Here is a 15,300-nt window from a genome sequence, read left to right on the forward strand (position 1 = left end):
ACTTACATTTGAGATTCTATAGCACGTCCTTTTTGTAACTCCACGCATAGTTTCTAGGTGTTAGGTTTACAAAAATAGGGTTCATACAAAGTAGGTTGAGATTTTGAGACTTGGGATGTGAGACCACGCAATACGTAATGCAGGTGTGGAGAGATGATACTAGAGGATCTCATCTCACTTCTGCTTTGCTTCTGGTTATGTTTAGAGAGCTCAGAGTGGTGTTGTGTTACGCTGTCAGTTGGAATGGTGTGCTCAAGCTGGGAAGTATAAATAAGTGATTCTCTGAAAGCAAGAGGATCTTTCATTTTACAAAGTGAACAGTAAAATACTGAAACTGTTCTGATTAGGTTTAACTTAACGTCTGCTGTTTGACTAGGTACCAGACATGGCGGGCTACCCTCACATCCGTTACATTTCATCGGGATTGGATGGAACATCATTCAGAGGCCCATTCAGGGGCAATTTTGAGGTTTGTAATAGAATAAAACTAGATATCTGTAAAAATGTAACATGAGGGGATATGGGGAGGGTATATGGTAGAGTTAGTTCTGTCTATACATGTAAAAGAATCATAAATACCCTTTATTTACAGAATGACCTCGCTACCACGATCTGGGATAAAATCGTATTGAAAAGTAGTCAATAAAAGGTGCCCTGGACAGTGTAGACTTAGGTGGTTATTAATTCACAGTGCATCTTGTCCTGCCCACCAGCCCAGCAATATTCACATGGTATGTTGGTGTAAAAGGTTCTGGTGTTTCTAAATAACTGTGCCAGGATCCTCCTAGTGAGGGTGAAACTTGGCAGCTTTAACAGTGCTGTCCTGTTCAGGGAGTGCAGGAATTGAAGCTGAGGAGAAAATAGAAGGTATCAGATGCAGAGAGTTAATGACGTAGTCCACTGAAAACATCTTCAGTGACATCTCACGGTTCTAATAAACACATTGCTGGAGAAAAATATATCAATTGTCTTTCAGCTTAAGCAATGTGTTGTGTTGGATTTTTCTTCTAAGGCTTAATGACTGTTAGAAGGCAAATATTTACATAGTACATTGTAATTGCGTTTTCCTCATTAGACACACAAATACATGTGAATGTATTGATAACCATTCCTAGCTGACAAACAATTTCAATTTTTTTTAGTAGTAAAATAGTACTTTCCTCTAACTTAAAGTACCAGCCAGATTTTCTACGCAGAGTAATCGCTTTTCCCACACAACATACTCTTTTTTCTTTTTTTTGTTTTTTATTTTTCCTGTATTTGAAAAAGTTGGGAATTGAGAGTTTGTAATTCTGCAAATGGGTTAGAATGAAACGTTTACTCAAGGTAGTTGAAATGACAGTTTTTACACTGTTTATTCTTTGATAATTTTTTAGGAGCTGATTCACCTGGAGGAACGACTAGGCAATGTTAATCGTGGAGCAACACAGGGAACTATAGAAAGATGCACATATCCACATAAATACAAAAAGGTGAGGACTTCTCAGATTGTGGCTTGTCTGTAATATTTCTTTGAAGCTGTATAACATCTCTGTTTAGCTTAAATCTGCAGACATGTCTGCTTCAAAGAGTGCATGTTTTCGTTATCTTACAATGTCAAGGATTGTAAGCAAACCTTAGAATGCCACTAACTTTCACTGGTCCCTAGATAAGGAGCTACTGTAATGTGATAAATGTGTTTTTGATACAATTTAATAATTTGTCCGGCAATTATGAATAGCCTTGTGAGCAATTATAAAACTGTTGGTAATGGCTAAATTGTCAACAGACTACAGTAAGAACTCATCAAATAAAGACAGACTTCACTTTTGCAATGAACTGTTCATGATGTTTACCTGTGTAGCATGTAGCATTTTAGCCTTTACCCTGATCGTGTTAGGAAGACAGTGGGACAGTAGGAAGTTCTGAATCTGGTACAGAAGTTGGGCAACTTGAGTTGTCTCTCAGTTGGAGTTTATTATGCCATAATACAGAAATCCCACCCACATTTACATAGTGTTCTTTGATACTTTGTAAGTACTCACTTAACTTGTGGTTGAAAGGATTTTTTTTTTGCCTCTTCATTAATGATGACATCTATACATATACCACAAGTAAAAGGGCAAGTTGCAACAGTATGGTATTAATATATTTGCAGTCCAATGGACTTTTGTAACTAACAATAGTTAAGTAAACCTGAAATATACTGTGGTATTCTCCAGGTGTTAGTTCATGATTCATTTTGGTTCTGATACAATTGAATAGATATTAAATGTTTTCAAATAAGTTTGTGTTGAATATGTATTAAAAACAGATGTATTAAAAAAAGATTTTACTCAGTTTGTCAATAATGTCATCTCTACTAATAAGGTAACAACTGATTGGTTCTCACAGAGGAAACTGCACTGCAAACAAGATGGAGAGGAAGGAACAGAAGAAGACACAGAGGAAAAGTGTACCATCTGTTTGTCTATATTGGAGGAAGGTGAAGATGTCAGGTAAATAGTACAACTGATGATCAGAATACAATGTTCATGCTCTGGCTTTGAGCACATACTTGAATTATGGCACACATGTAGGGAGTACTGCTCAGACCTTCTTACTATTAAAAACTTTCTGTCACTGAACCAGTAGAGAAAGCAAGTTGCTGTTGCAAGCATGCAGTGTTCAGTTTGTATTGTCTTTGGGTAGAATGTAGATTATTTTCTTATGGTCTTCCTTAAGTTGACTGTCTGTCATATACCATGAGCTCACACTGCTGTCCTGACTCAGCTGGGACTGTCCTCTCTTCTAGAATAATGCTGCTTAAGCTATAGCAGGCTGAAATCAGCGTACCTTAGCTGATGGTTGATTTCAGTGCCCATATCCATTTCCTTTGGGAGCCAGACAAAACGCAGGTTGACCTGGAAAGGCTAGTGAAACTTGTAGGAAAACATGCCCATGCAAAAAGAACAGACCCATTGATAGCAAACCCCACGCTACTGGCTTTCCAGTGGGTGTGTTGATAGGGAAATACTTTACTAACACTAATGTTCTTCTGTTCCCATGACAGGCGCCTTCCATGTATGCACCTTTTCCACCAAGTATGTGTAGATCAGTGGCTGATTACTAACAAGAAGTGCCCCATTTGCAGAGTGGACATTGAGGCTCAACTGCCTAGTGAAAGTTGACACCGCTTTCCAGAACTCTTGTCCTCCCTCCTGCTCCCTCTCATCCTTCCTGGTACTGCAGTCAACCAAAGATGGCATGACTTACCTGCGCAGATTTGGAAGCATTGAACTTATAGTGCTGGCTCTGCTATATGGTACAACTAATGCTAGACCTACAGTTTATGTAGAATAGAGTTGATTTTCATTGTATTTATAAGACTTTTGGGTTTTTAGGTTTTACTTTTTTTTTCTTCTAATTCATTACTGTATTTTTGCATGGTTCCTTGTATTGCATTTGTTTGCACATATTATGGGCTTTGTGACCCCAAACTTGCAGGCAAGATTAGCTGCTTTAGTAAGTAGAATTGTATGGTCTCTTTATTTTTTTTTTGGTTTGTTTTACATAGTATTGAGCTTTGAAGGTATGATTTCACTCATTACTAACCTCGGATTCCTTAATTTAATCGATCCTATATTTTAGTTGAAATGTATAAAGAACATCTAGAAAAGGATAATATTATGTATTGAGACATTCCTTAGGAAAAAATGGCTGCTGTATATTTACAATACCAGTTCTGAGTCAAACAACATCCTTAATACTGGGAACAGAATATGAACTATGTTCAGTTTAACTGATACCTATAGCATACTCATCACCAGAGTTTTTGTCTGATCAGATTTTTGTGTTTGTTTTTAAAATTTCAGCACAATGCAGATATATTTGAATGTCAATATTGAACATTTAGACTGCTGTTCAGATTGTATTTATCATTTTCTTCCTATGTCTAGAAATTTGAATCCCTAACTTAAATATTTGCTGCTGTTAAACAGCTCTAGTGAACACTAAATGTTGATTTTGGTTAGTTGGATTGTAGATACTTGGAGTTTGAAAGAATTACTAGAGAAATGGGAAAAGAGCTTAGAAGTTGTTCGGTCTTCTGCTAACTTAAGTTGAAGTATCTGCGCACACTGAGGGTATTTTTGTTTGTGAATTTTTTGTTGTTTAATATAAAACCATTAAGTAAGGACTTAGAGCTGCAGGGTTTTTGGTTTGGTTTTTGGGGGGTGGGGTGGGGGGTGTTTGGGTTTTGTTGGTTTATTTTCAGATATACATTCATAGAACTTATAAGGATTCCAGGCTTGTCTTGGGATTTTTATTAGTTTTAAAGTTAATAAAGTTAGCTAAATCTACTTGTCTCTTGTTTTATTTTTATTAGTAAATTGAAAGTCTGTAAATTTCTGTAGAAATTGAGACACAAATTACATGGTTACCTAGTTTTTGCCTTGATCATAGATTCCCTCTTTATAAATTACCAACAGTCCATCACTGATTTAAATATTTTCTATAGTTAAGATTTGCTGCATAATATAGTATATAGAATTAAGTTATAATATACTAACATTTCACCTTTGGAGGGGGTTTAAATCCACATTGGGATTCAAGTTGCTCATCAACATTCTTTCCTCTATGATAGATTTTAGTTTATTTAAATGTGCTCAACATTGCAAAATGCAAATGTGCAAAAACACTGTGACAGCATTACTGTCACTTTGGAAAAGATGTTCCTCGGGGATCATATATGAACGTGTCAATAAGCTTGCATTAAGCCACCTGCTTTGTAAGTGGACTGAATAATAAATACCTTCAGTTTCTGTTGTCTTTGTCTTTCATAATCAAGTGTAAAATGGTTTACAGTAAACCTAGGAGATGAATTGTTATGTTTACACTAAAAAAGCGATCCATTTATAAATATTATTTTATCTAATTTGATGCCTGTTTTTGTCTGGTTAAAGCTGCTTCCCTTTTTATATATTTTTTTTTAAGTCTGTTAGGAGTAGCATTTGCCAGTGCAGTGTCTATTGCTGGCAACAAACTTAACGCCTCTGGCACTGAGGCTTTAAGTGGAGAGAAATTTTATTCCAGCATGTGTGATAAATAGACATTTTCAAGCTTACTGACATTGCTAAAATTCAACTTAAAACCACTTCATGCTTGTATGATGGGGGATATGGGAGAGAGAGGGAACACGATTGGACTGCTTCAAAACCTGACACGGTTTAATGCTAAAGCTTCTTGGACATATGGCCATAGGAAAAGTGAGTATGAAATGGCAGCTGCCTTGGTAAAAATGAATAAACTTAACTGGAAGGACTGAACAGGCACTTTGTTCTTCAGTAACTGTAGAGAAGGAGGGAAGTTAGTTGACCACTGATTCTTGAAGTCTGATGATCCTCACTTTCAGAAGTTTCCAAGAAGGTACTTGAGACATGGGACAAAAAGAACCGGGCCTCTGGAACAGAGAGCCTGGGTATGTGATAGAATCTATTTTGGCTTCCTTACAGGACACAGAAGCACAGGTTTGCGGGATTGATTTTATTTTTTAGGAAATCTTATGCGCCTGATTTGGGTGCCTGGTACTAGAGGTATTTTAGTGGTCCATGAATTGACTTGTTTTATAACTGCTACTGATATTGTCTTGCTTTTAAGTGTATGTATAACATTGTAATGTGATGTTGAACACTTAGGTATTTGCCAGGAATCAGTGTTCTGATCTTACATGCTCTTGCAGGGGCTAATAAAGCTGCAGCCTACTTCTATTCCAGAAAGTTCTGACTTAACCATAGTTTAAGGAAAGGAAAAAGAATAGGCTTTTGATTTTGAAAATTTCCACCACTTACTGTGCTTTATGTGCTTAGATGCATTGCCTTAAGTTTTCTGCAGCATCTTTGACTTGGAAGATAAGATTCTCAACAGTATGCATCAAATTACTTTTCATATAAAATTCCATTGTCAAAAGAAATCCTTTTGTATGCAATAAATAAAATGTTAGACCGGTATCATTCAAAACCCTGCTTCTCACTCAAGTGTGTTTTTTTGGGGGGAGGGGTAGTTCCTTTGCATGCGTGTGTTCTGCTGGGCCTGCCTGAGGACAAATTGCCTCTGTCAGCCATCCGCATTGAGTCCCTGTTCAGTATGTTGACCAACAGAGCTGGCTGGAGCTTAGGCATGTAGGAAAAGGGCCCTTTTGAAGGATATAAAACCAGTGACTTGTGAATAAAAGTGTGAATGCAGTCTGGGGGGCTGGGGCGTGGCTCTGCTGAGGTGTGTGTGGCAGGTAAGGCAGCTGCTCTAGCGTTCCCGCTCCTCGGGCCCAGGGAAGATGTTGCTAGTTTGCCGCCGGCCGCCTGACGTGAAGTTCCCAAGGGACGCTGTCCCCTGGCAGCCTGTGCCCCTTGGGTTCTGGGGCGCGGACAGGGGGCGCCGGGGCCCCCGCGGCGGCTGCAGCGCAGCTTTCCTTCCCCAGCCTCGCTATCAGGTGCTGTTGGCGGGAGCCGGCGCAGCTGCGGCCAGTCCCCAGGGGAACAGCCTCTGCCTGACCTTGGCCTGGGCTAAACACGATGGGCCGCACCTGCGCCGGCTCGCGCTGCCCACCGCGCGCCGCTCTCCCCTACCCCCCCACCCCCGAGCCTGCTCCTAGCGGAAGTTCAGAGCGTTTCCTGTTTGGTGGGCCCTGAGCAGGTGGACCAATCACAGACGTGCATCGTACGAAGCTGACCAATGGGAGAGCTAGAGGGGGTTTAACTCCAGCTGCGGTGCAACGAGGTTGCAGTGGGTCGTTTCGCTCGGGCAGCAGCGGTTCCGTGAGGAGAGGCGCAAGCGGCTGTGGTCTCTCTGTAGTTCTGCACCCATGGCGTCGCGCCGCACGATTGTGAGTGGCATGCGTGGGGGCCGCCAGAAGGGTCGGTTGAAGGGGGTGGGCTCGCGGACGGGGCGATGTTGGAGGGGGCCTGCGGACCGGGTGAGGGGGGTGTGTGCCGCAGGTGAGGCGAGCGGCGCGAGGCTCCCGCCGCCCTGCCTCAGGCACCGTAGCGCTGGGGCCGCGGCTTGCGGGGGGCTCTGTCCTGCAGTGGGGTGGGGGCGTGATGTCGGCTCTCCAGACTTGGTCTCGCCGGGAGGCTCCCCGGGGCTTTTGCGTTACGCGCAGCGGACGGGGCGGGGGGGGGGGGGGGGGGAGGCCTGCGGACCGCATGAAGGTGGAGGGGGGGGAGGGTGTGGGGGTGCCGCAGGTGAGGCGAGCGGCGCGAGGCTCCCGCCTCCCTGCCTCAGGTACCTTAGCGGTGGGGCCACGGCTTGCGGGGGGCTCTGTCCTGCAGTGGGGTGGGGGTGTGATGTCGGCTTTCCCGGCTTGGTCTGGCTGGGAGGCTTCCCGGAGCTTTTGCGTTACGGGCAGCGGACGGGGTGAAGGGGAAACCTGCGGACCGGGTGAGGGGGGTGCCGCGGGTGAGGGGGGTGCCGCAGGTGAGGCGAGCGGCGCGAGGCTCCCGCCGCCCTGCCTCAGGCACCGTAGCGCTGCGGCCGCGGCTTGCGGGGGGCTCTGTCCTGCAGTGGGGTGGGGGCGTGATGTCGGCTCTCCGGGCTTGGTCTGGCCGGGAGGCTCCCCGGGGCTTTTGCGTTGCGGGCAGCGGCCGGGACGGAGCGGGGCCCGCGGCTGGGCGGCCGGGTTGGTAGGGGGTCGAGAGGAAGAGACCGAAGCCGGGCTGAGGTTTGAGGTGGGGTGGCGGGGGGGGGGTGTGGGGGGGCGCGAGCGTGCTGCCCTCTTGTCGCCAGGGTTGGCGAGAACGGGCGCTTTGCTGCGCCTGGCCTTGGCCGCCCGCTCCTCCCCCTCGGAGCGCGGGGAGGGGGTGTGGACGGGAGGGGGAAAGCTGCAGCTCCGGGATGGGAGCGTGCGGGGGGGGAATGGGAGAACCTGTCTCTGCGGTGACTCTGTGGCGTTGAGGTAAAACTCTACCATAAACATATGAAACCGGGGAGTTTCTTTGCCGTGTGCAAACATCCCTTGTTGTTTTGTGCCTGTAACTTAAGTGGGGCGTGTGTGTAAGGAATAAATCGCTTTGCTCATCCTTACGGGAATGCTGCTGTAGGTAAAAGTGCGTGAACAAAGTCGAGGGAAGCGCTCTAACGTTACAAGTGCTCGGCGAGGCACCGTGAGGCAGGGTGCAACCCTTTAATCTCGCAGCAGCTTCAGAGAGTACAGTACTTAATGAAACCTATACTAAGGAGACTTCTTTGAACATATGTGAATAAGTAGGAAATAAAAACCGGTTGAGTAATGGATTGCATGTGCGTGTAGGTATTCAACGGAGTTAGGCATCTGAACATTGAACTCTCAAGCTGCGTTTTTATTGTTTCAGGTTACTAGAGGGATGGAGAATGCTGTGCCTGAGCTTAAGAACAAAGCCAAACCTCACCTTCCTGGCAAAAGGGCTGCTTTGGAAGAAATAGGAAATAAAGTTGCAACAAGAGGAACACGTATACTTAAGGTAATGAAATATTTGAAATCCATCTCTAGGGAAGAGATGGACTGCTAATTTTGTACTAATAGTAATTTTTTTTTTTCTGCAGAAGACAGAATGCCCTAAAGCATCCATAAAGCCCTTGAAAGGACCTAGTAAAGTAACAAATGTAACTGTATTGCCTAAACCTCCCGCTGCTGTAAATGAAGCACTGAGTGAAACTGGTATTCCAAAGGTAGGAAACAATGATACTGTTCCGATGGTAATTTGTTTTGCAACTTAAAACTCAGAACTTCAGAACAGTTTATCTGTAGATGTATCTCTTTCCCTGCTGAAAAAGAAAAGCCTCAGTACTGCGGTTTTTGTTTCATGACTTCTGTGCTTAGAGGCTAATGTTAAAGTGGCAGAACTAGCTGTTGAAATACTAGATAAACTTTCTTAGTTGGGCCTTATGATTTGAAGGTCTTCTGATTTCTGTCAGTAAGGCATCTTGGTGAAAACTTGCTGTGCTAGAACACAAGCTCGGTTTCAACTTACTTTATCTTAAGAAACAATAGCTAGGAAAAAGTGGAAATGAAGGAACATTGCATTTTATACAGTAGATATGTAAGCACTATGATCTATTCCTTAGGTTCTGTCTCCCGTCCCTATGGATGTGTCAATGCAGGAAGAGGACTTGTGCCAAGCATTCTCTGATGTGTTGCTCAACAATGTAGAAGATATTGATGCAGAGGACTGGGAGAATCCCCAGCTGTGTAGCGACTACGTAAAAGATATCTATTTGTATCTAAGAGACCTTGAGGTATGCCATAATGAGCCTATGCTTCTGGACTGTAGTGTTAATCTTGTTACTCTGAGGTGGTTTGGCCCTCGCTGGAGGCCAAATGCCCACCAAAGCTGCTCCATCACTCCCCTTTTCAGCCAGAAAGGGGAGAAAGTATATATTGGGAGGCTTAAGAGTTGAGATAAGGACAGAGAGGGATCACTCTGCAATTAGTGTCATGGGAAAAACAGATTCAACACCAAGTAAAGGAAAGAAAACTAATTTATTACAACTGCAGAACACACACAGCGACCTAGAGTCGGGTAATGAGAAGTACGACCAGGTCTTAAAGCACCTTCTGAGCCGACTTAACTTTAGTCATGATTTTGCCTCCCTTCTTTCCTCTCCCACCCCCAACATGGGGCAGGGAATGGGGATGGGGAGTGGGGTTCCAGTCAGTTCCTCACAAGCTGCTTTCCTCCTCCAGATCTTAAGTCACATCTAGTTCCCCCCACCCCTCCCCTCGTAGCAGGCTTCAGTCATAATTTCACTCGCTTCTTCCCCCCTGCATCATGGCACAGGGAGGGGCAGGAAATTGGGTTTTCAGTTGATTCCTCTTGAGTTGTCTTCTCTCTTAGCTGGGGGCGGGCATTCCACACCCTCTTCCCCTGCTGCACCGTGGGGTCCCACCCACAGGAGACGGTCCTCCAGTGAACTTGTCTCTGTTGGGGTATCACCTTACCAGCTGCCTCAGCACAGCTCCTTCCATGGGGTGCTGACCTTTGGGCCCAGACTGCTCCAGCCTGGTCCCCCACAGAGTCACCAGTCCCCCGGCAAACCTGCTGTGCCGTGGATCAATCTCTCCACAAGCCATAGATGTCTCTGCTCCCCGTCTTTATCCATGGGCTGTGAGGGGACACCCGCTCCACCGTGGTCTTCTCCACAGGCTGCAGGGCAATCTCTCTCAGTGGCATCTGGAGCACCTCATTCGTTCCAACCGCCCCTCCTTCATCCCTGACCTTGGCGTCCACACAGCTTGTTACATCCTCTCACTCCCTTCCCTGGTGGCAAAATGCAGCTGCCTGGGTGTTTTTCTCCTCACTCTGATTCCCAGAGGCGCTGTGACCACTGCTGATTGGCTCGGCCCTGGCCAGCAGCAACTCTGGCCTTGAATCAGCTGGTATTTACTCTCCAGGGCCTGCAGAGACCTTCTTGCTGCTTCCTGCAGGACCCACCCCTGCAGCCCCCCCTTCTCTACCAGCACCCAGCCACACAAAATGGGGATGTACTCACACAGCTCTTTCTCCAACAGCTGCAGCAGTCAGTCCGCCCACACTACCTGGATGGGAAGACCATCAATGGGCGTATGCGTGCCATTTTAGTTGACTGGCTTGTCCAGGTCCACTCAAGATTCCAGCTCTTGCAGGAAACACTGTACATGTGTGTTGCAATTATGGATCGCTTCTTACAAGTAAGAAAGGTTTTTAATTTGTATTTGAATCAGGGTGCTCGTTCAACGACTGTGCCTTGAGTTAGGATTTAGCATGTGGGTTGGCACAATCCCAAGCACAACTATAGGCTGGATAGAGAACAGATGGAGAGCAGTCCTGAGGAAAAGGATTTGGGGGTGCTAATTGATTACAAGCTAGCAGTGTGTGCTAGCAGCTCAGAAGGCCAACTGTGTTCTGGGCTGCATCATGGCCAGCAGGTCAAGGGAGGTGATTCTACCCCTCTGGTCTGCTCTCATGAGACCCCACCTGGAGTCTTGCATCCAGCTCTGGAGTCCCCACTACAGGGAAGACAGAGCTGTTGGCATGGGTCCAGAGGAGGCCTGTGAAGGCAATGGGGAACTGGAGCACCTCTCCTGTGAAGACAAGCTGAAAGAATTGGGCTTGTTCAATCTGGAAAAGAGAAGGCTCTGGGAAGACCTAATTGTAGCCAATACTCAGGGGTGTCCCACAAGAAAGCAGAGAGGGACTCTTCATCAGAGAGTGATAAGACAGGGGGGAATATCTTCAAGCTGAAAGAGGGTGGGTTTAGATTAGATGTTGGGGAGAAATTCTTTGCTGTGAGGCATTGGAACAGGTTGCCCCAAGAGATTGTGGAAGCCCCATCCCTGGAAGCATTTAAGGTCAGGTTGGATGAGGGTTTGGGCAGCCTGGGATAGTGAAGGGTGTCGCTGTCCACAGTGGGGGCTGTTGGGACTAGATGATCTTAGAGGTTCCTTCCAACCCCAAGCATTCTGTTCCTTATCCAAGCACCTGTGAAGCCTGCTCTTCATGTAAGAGCTCCCTGTAATGTGGCATTTTAACTCTTGAGGCTGTTGTCCTCTTTGAGCCTGTTGTTATAGGGAGGGGCACTTCTGTCTTCAGTGGAAAATCTCACGTTATGAGTACTGTCATATTGTTATCTTAAATTGTTAAATTAAAATCTGTTTATATCTGGAGTTTGACATTCTGGGGCCTGCTTTTTTAAATTCTTTTGCAGAGTCATCCGGTAGCTCGTAAGCAGCTTCAGCTGGTGGGTGTAACAGCAATGCTTCTAGCCTCAAAATATGAGGAGGTGTTTTCCCCTTATGTGGGAGACTTTGTTTACATTACTGACCATGCCTACACCAGTGATGAAGTTAGAAAAATGGAGATAATGATTCTTAAAGAGTTAAAGTTTGATTTGGGACGACCTCTTCCAATTCACTTCTTAAGAAGAGCATCTAAAGCTGGGGAGGTGGGTACTTGTCCTCGTTACCTAGAACCCTCTGGTACGTGTAAAGTCTGTCAGGATTGCTTCTGGCACTTTTATCTTATGATCTTCCTGCTTTTGCTGGCTCAATAAATACTCAGGTATGGAACTCCACCATGTGGAGTAACAGGGTATCCCCACTGGCAACCATTACTGGTTCACATTTAGCATTTACTGGTGCTTGTGTTCAGTTTTAGTAGCAGTAGTTTTACTGCTGGAGTAAATTAAGCACACATAGAGCAGAGCCTTTGCTTTTAGAGTAATTTTCTGCCTGGTGATCAGGGTATTTCCTAGTAAAAGGAGAGCAGTGCTGCAGTTATTTGTAATTTCTGGATGCAAAAATGGCATTACTTATAAGATGTGCTTTCTCTTTGACCTGACCCTTTTTTCCCACCCGAGTGAACTGCCCGTGCTTGAAATGGGCTTCAATTACCTGAACTGACCACTAAGGAGCAATTTAAATTAGCTGACTGCTTTAATAAGGATCTACTTGGGTCATTTCAGGCTTATTTCCTCCCCTTTAGTGAAATACAGAGGGAACACTTTGATCCCTAGCTGGGCACAGCAGTGCCCAGTACTGCTGTTTTCTGCTAAAATCCCTCACTTGGCTTTTTGTCTAAATTTGAACTGGCTGCTGGATATACTAGAGTGGTTTGGACTCTGGTCTCAATTTTGCAGTAAGTCCTTTTAGAGACCTGTTAGAGAGTATAATCCCTAGACCTTAATCAAGATTTTGATGACTATTTCTGTGTTAATACAATTAAGTTAATGAATAAATTAATCCTGAATTATTACAATAAGGGGAAGTGAAACTTTGTGAATTAACAAACTCTCAATCCCGTAGGCTGATGCAAAGCAACACACACTAGCAAAATACCTAATGGAGCTAACGCTGATAGACTATGATATGGTTCACCATCGCCCTTCAGAGATTGCAGCTGCTGCATTATGCTTGTCTCAAAAGGTTCTGGGACATAACAAATGGGTAAGTATTTTAATCTGTTTCTTAGAAGTTTTTTTCCAGCAGTTGAAGCATTAAAACAACTGCATCAGAGAATTGTGTTTAGGTTGGTAATAATGCTGGTGATGAAACGACAGTTGGACAGCCTGATGCAAAGGTGCAGGTGAAAAAAGTCCTCCTTTCTATGTGAACACTCGTGCATGAAATTATTGTCTTGAAAGCAGTTACAGAAGGTGATGTAGTAGATTTTCATAGTTCTTGCAGTCTGTGACTAGTGAATGGTAATTCAGTAGTGGTTACTCTTGAAAGTGTTTCTTTTATCATCTGTGCAGTACAGAATTTGGGTTCTTGGTTTTGATCTGCCCAGGCTTCTGCATACCAGAAGTTACTCTGGAGCTGCTGCCTAAGCTGACAGCACTAGCAGGCTAGTTCATGAAGCTTAGGGTATTTGTTACCCCAAGTGATTGTGTCTTGAGCAGCAATCCCTACTTCTTAAATCTTGCCTGTCTCACCATTGTGCTGCAGGGTGCAAAGCAGCAGTACTACACTGGGTATACAGAAGATGCTCTCATGATGACTATGAAACATATGGCCAAGAATGTGGTCAAAGTAAATGAGAAGTTAACAAAATACACTGTAAGTATAACTACTTAAATATTTTGCTGTATATTGTGGCTCTTTAGGTAAATGTTCTGTGTGTCACCTTAAAAGCATGTGCTATTCTAAGAAGCCTGTGAGAGGATTTGGCACTAGTACTGACTTCAAAACATTTTAAACACACTTTGTTCCTGCTTGCTCTGCAAGCTGCTTCAGTTCTAACCTTGTTTATTGGGTTTCCAACTAGTCAGGCTAATGGAGTCAAAATTCTCTGCCTAAACATAAATGCTCTATGTGTAAATCTTTTGTAACACTATTTCTCTACTTCTGCAGGCTGTAAAGAACAAGTATGCAAGTAGCAAACTCCTGACGATCAGCACAATCCCTCAACTGAGCAGTGACTTAATCAAGGACCTGGCTTTATCACTCCTATAACCCTGTGCAGCCGAGTCGTCATGGTTTATGCACTTTGTCCTTACTTGCCTATAGAGGCAAAACTACTGTTGGTTGTACATAGCATTCTGTCCTCTCCACAGACATTTCAGACTCAGAAGGCGAAATTTTAAATTTCCTTTGTAATGTAACTTTCCACATAGAAATAAAGCTCTCCCTCTTTTTAAAAAAAAAAAAAAAAGCAACCAATCTGACTTTGAATCTTTAAGGCACTACCCAGACATGTCTGCAGTCTAATACCCAAGCAAGACATCTGACTGAATAGAGTCAGATGATACAACCTGCAGTTGAGTTATTTTGGATTATTCTTCTCAGTGGTTGTTACCAATGAGAATCTCATTTCCAGGCATTATACACTTCTAACTTGCTCTTCTCCTGAGGTAAGAAAGAACAGGCAGACATCTCATCTTTTCTTGGTGTGAACCTTAAGGTATGTTAAACTTGTACTTTATTTCAGTGTCTTGTCCCAAAGAAGTGTACAAGAATTTATCTTTCCGTAGTTTGTTGCCTTAAAGTTTGGGGTAGTGCAGGTAGGCTGGCTGTAACAGATACTAACCTTGTAAATCTTTGTTTGACTGAGAACATGATGTGTTGTCTATCTTTGTGTACCTAAAGGAGCAATTTCTAGGTCTTCTGTGGTACTAAGAGGGGTTTGTAGGTGTGGAATTAAAGGGATGAGACCTTTTGAACTACCTTTTAAAACCTGCTCTGCTTGGACAAAAAAAGCCCTAGCGTTTCACTGCCCCAAAAACCCTCTGTGCTTGGGAGAATGCAGTAAACCCCACCATATGTAGCTTCTTCCTTATCACTTTGCATTTCCCCCTTTTTGTTTCTAATTACCATTGTTATCTATAATCAGGAAATACACACAAGTAAGGCAGGCAACTGCTCTGCCTTGATACCTTGTTTAAGCCTATTTGTTAACTAAGTCCTACAGCAGTAATGATGAATTACAGACCCTTGGCTATTCTTCTGAGTTTTATACTGAACTCATTGCCTCACTTCTCCCAGTGTCTCCATGAGTGTGCTGGCTCTGATGTAGAAGGCAAGAACCCAATGCTACAAAGTAGTCTTAGACCTCAGTGCTTCCCTGTGGAAAGGATGTTGAGCTACTGAGTTTTATCAGGTAGGAGACCTCCCTCCATAGGATAAGTAAGCCCAATGGTGCAAACAATCTTTTGAACAATGTGCTTGATCCCTTACATGTGTATGACTTCTCCCTGGAGTGAGGGCCTTAGTTTCTAGCTTCCAGAAACAGCTTCTACACTCCGTTATCTTCAGGGTTGGACTCCTCTCTTGAGGCACCTTTCAACCCCTGCAATTCTGTGATCTCTTAGTGCAAATGGAGGGAGTTTAAGTCCCTA

General features: G+C 44.2%; 2 protein-coding genes across 6 annotated transcripts in view; both read left to right on the top strand.

Annotated features, from left to right (window-relative positions):
* The window catches only part of RNF111 (ring finger protein 111), a gene marked incomplete at its 5' end in the record, with an annotated part of 37,264 nt that extends 33,074 nt beyond the window's left edge, over positions 1 to 4,190 (top strand). For 3 of the 5 annotated variants that reach the window (XM_084267768.1, XM_084267770.1, XM_084267771.1), the window contains 4 exons: positions 377 to 469; positions 1,377 to 1,472; positions 2,374 to 2,477; positions 3,032 to 4,190. In XM_084267768.1, coding sequence (XP_084123894.1) covers positions 377 to 469; positions 1,377 to 1,472; positions 2,374 to 2,477; positions 3,032 to 3,149 — 411 coding nt within the window. In that variant the 3' untranslated portion in view covers positions 3,150 to 4,190. Of the gene's footprint in view, positions 1 to 376; positions 470 to 1,376; positions 1,473 to 2,349; positions 2,478 to 3,031 lie in introns of all 5 variants that reach the window. The other 2 variants (XM_084267767.1, XM_084267769.1) reach the window with 1 other exon arrangement.
* A 2,612-nt stretch (positions 4,191 to 6,802) lies between these two features.
* CCNB2 (cyclin B2) lies at positions 6,803 to 14,087 on the top strand. The gene is made up of 9 exons (XM_084268074.1): positions 6,803 to 6,838; positions 8,322 to 8,450; positions 8,533 to 8,658; positions 9,055 to 9,225; positions 10,499 to 10,657; positions 11,674 to 11,910; positions 12,770 to 12,910; positions 13,412 to 13,522; positions 13,817 to 14,087. The coding sequence occupies exons 1-9, from the start codon at positions 6,818 to 6,820 to the stop codon at positions 13,916 to 13,918; spliced, it is 1,197 nt and encodes a 398-aa protein (XP_084124200.1). The 5' UTR covers positions 6,803 to 6,817; the 3' UTR covers positions 13,919 to 14,087.
* Positions 14,088 to 15,300: the final 1,213 nt, after the last annotated feature.

This window comes from Gallinula chloropus (genome assembly GCF_964237585.1).
Source record: "Gallinula chloropus genome assembly, chromosome: 9".
In the NCBI taxonomy this organism is placed as follows: Eukaryota; Metazoa; Chordata; class Aves; order Gruiformes; family Rallidae; genus Gallinula; species Gallinula chloropus.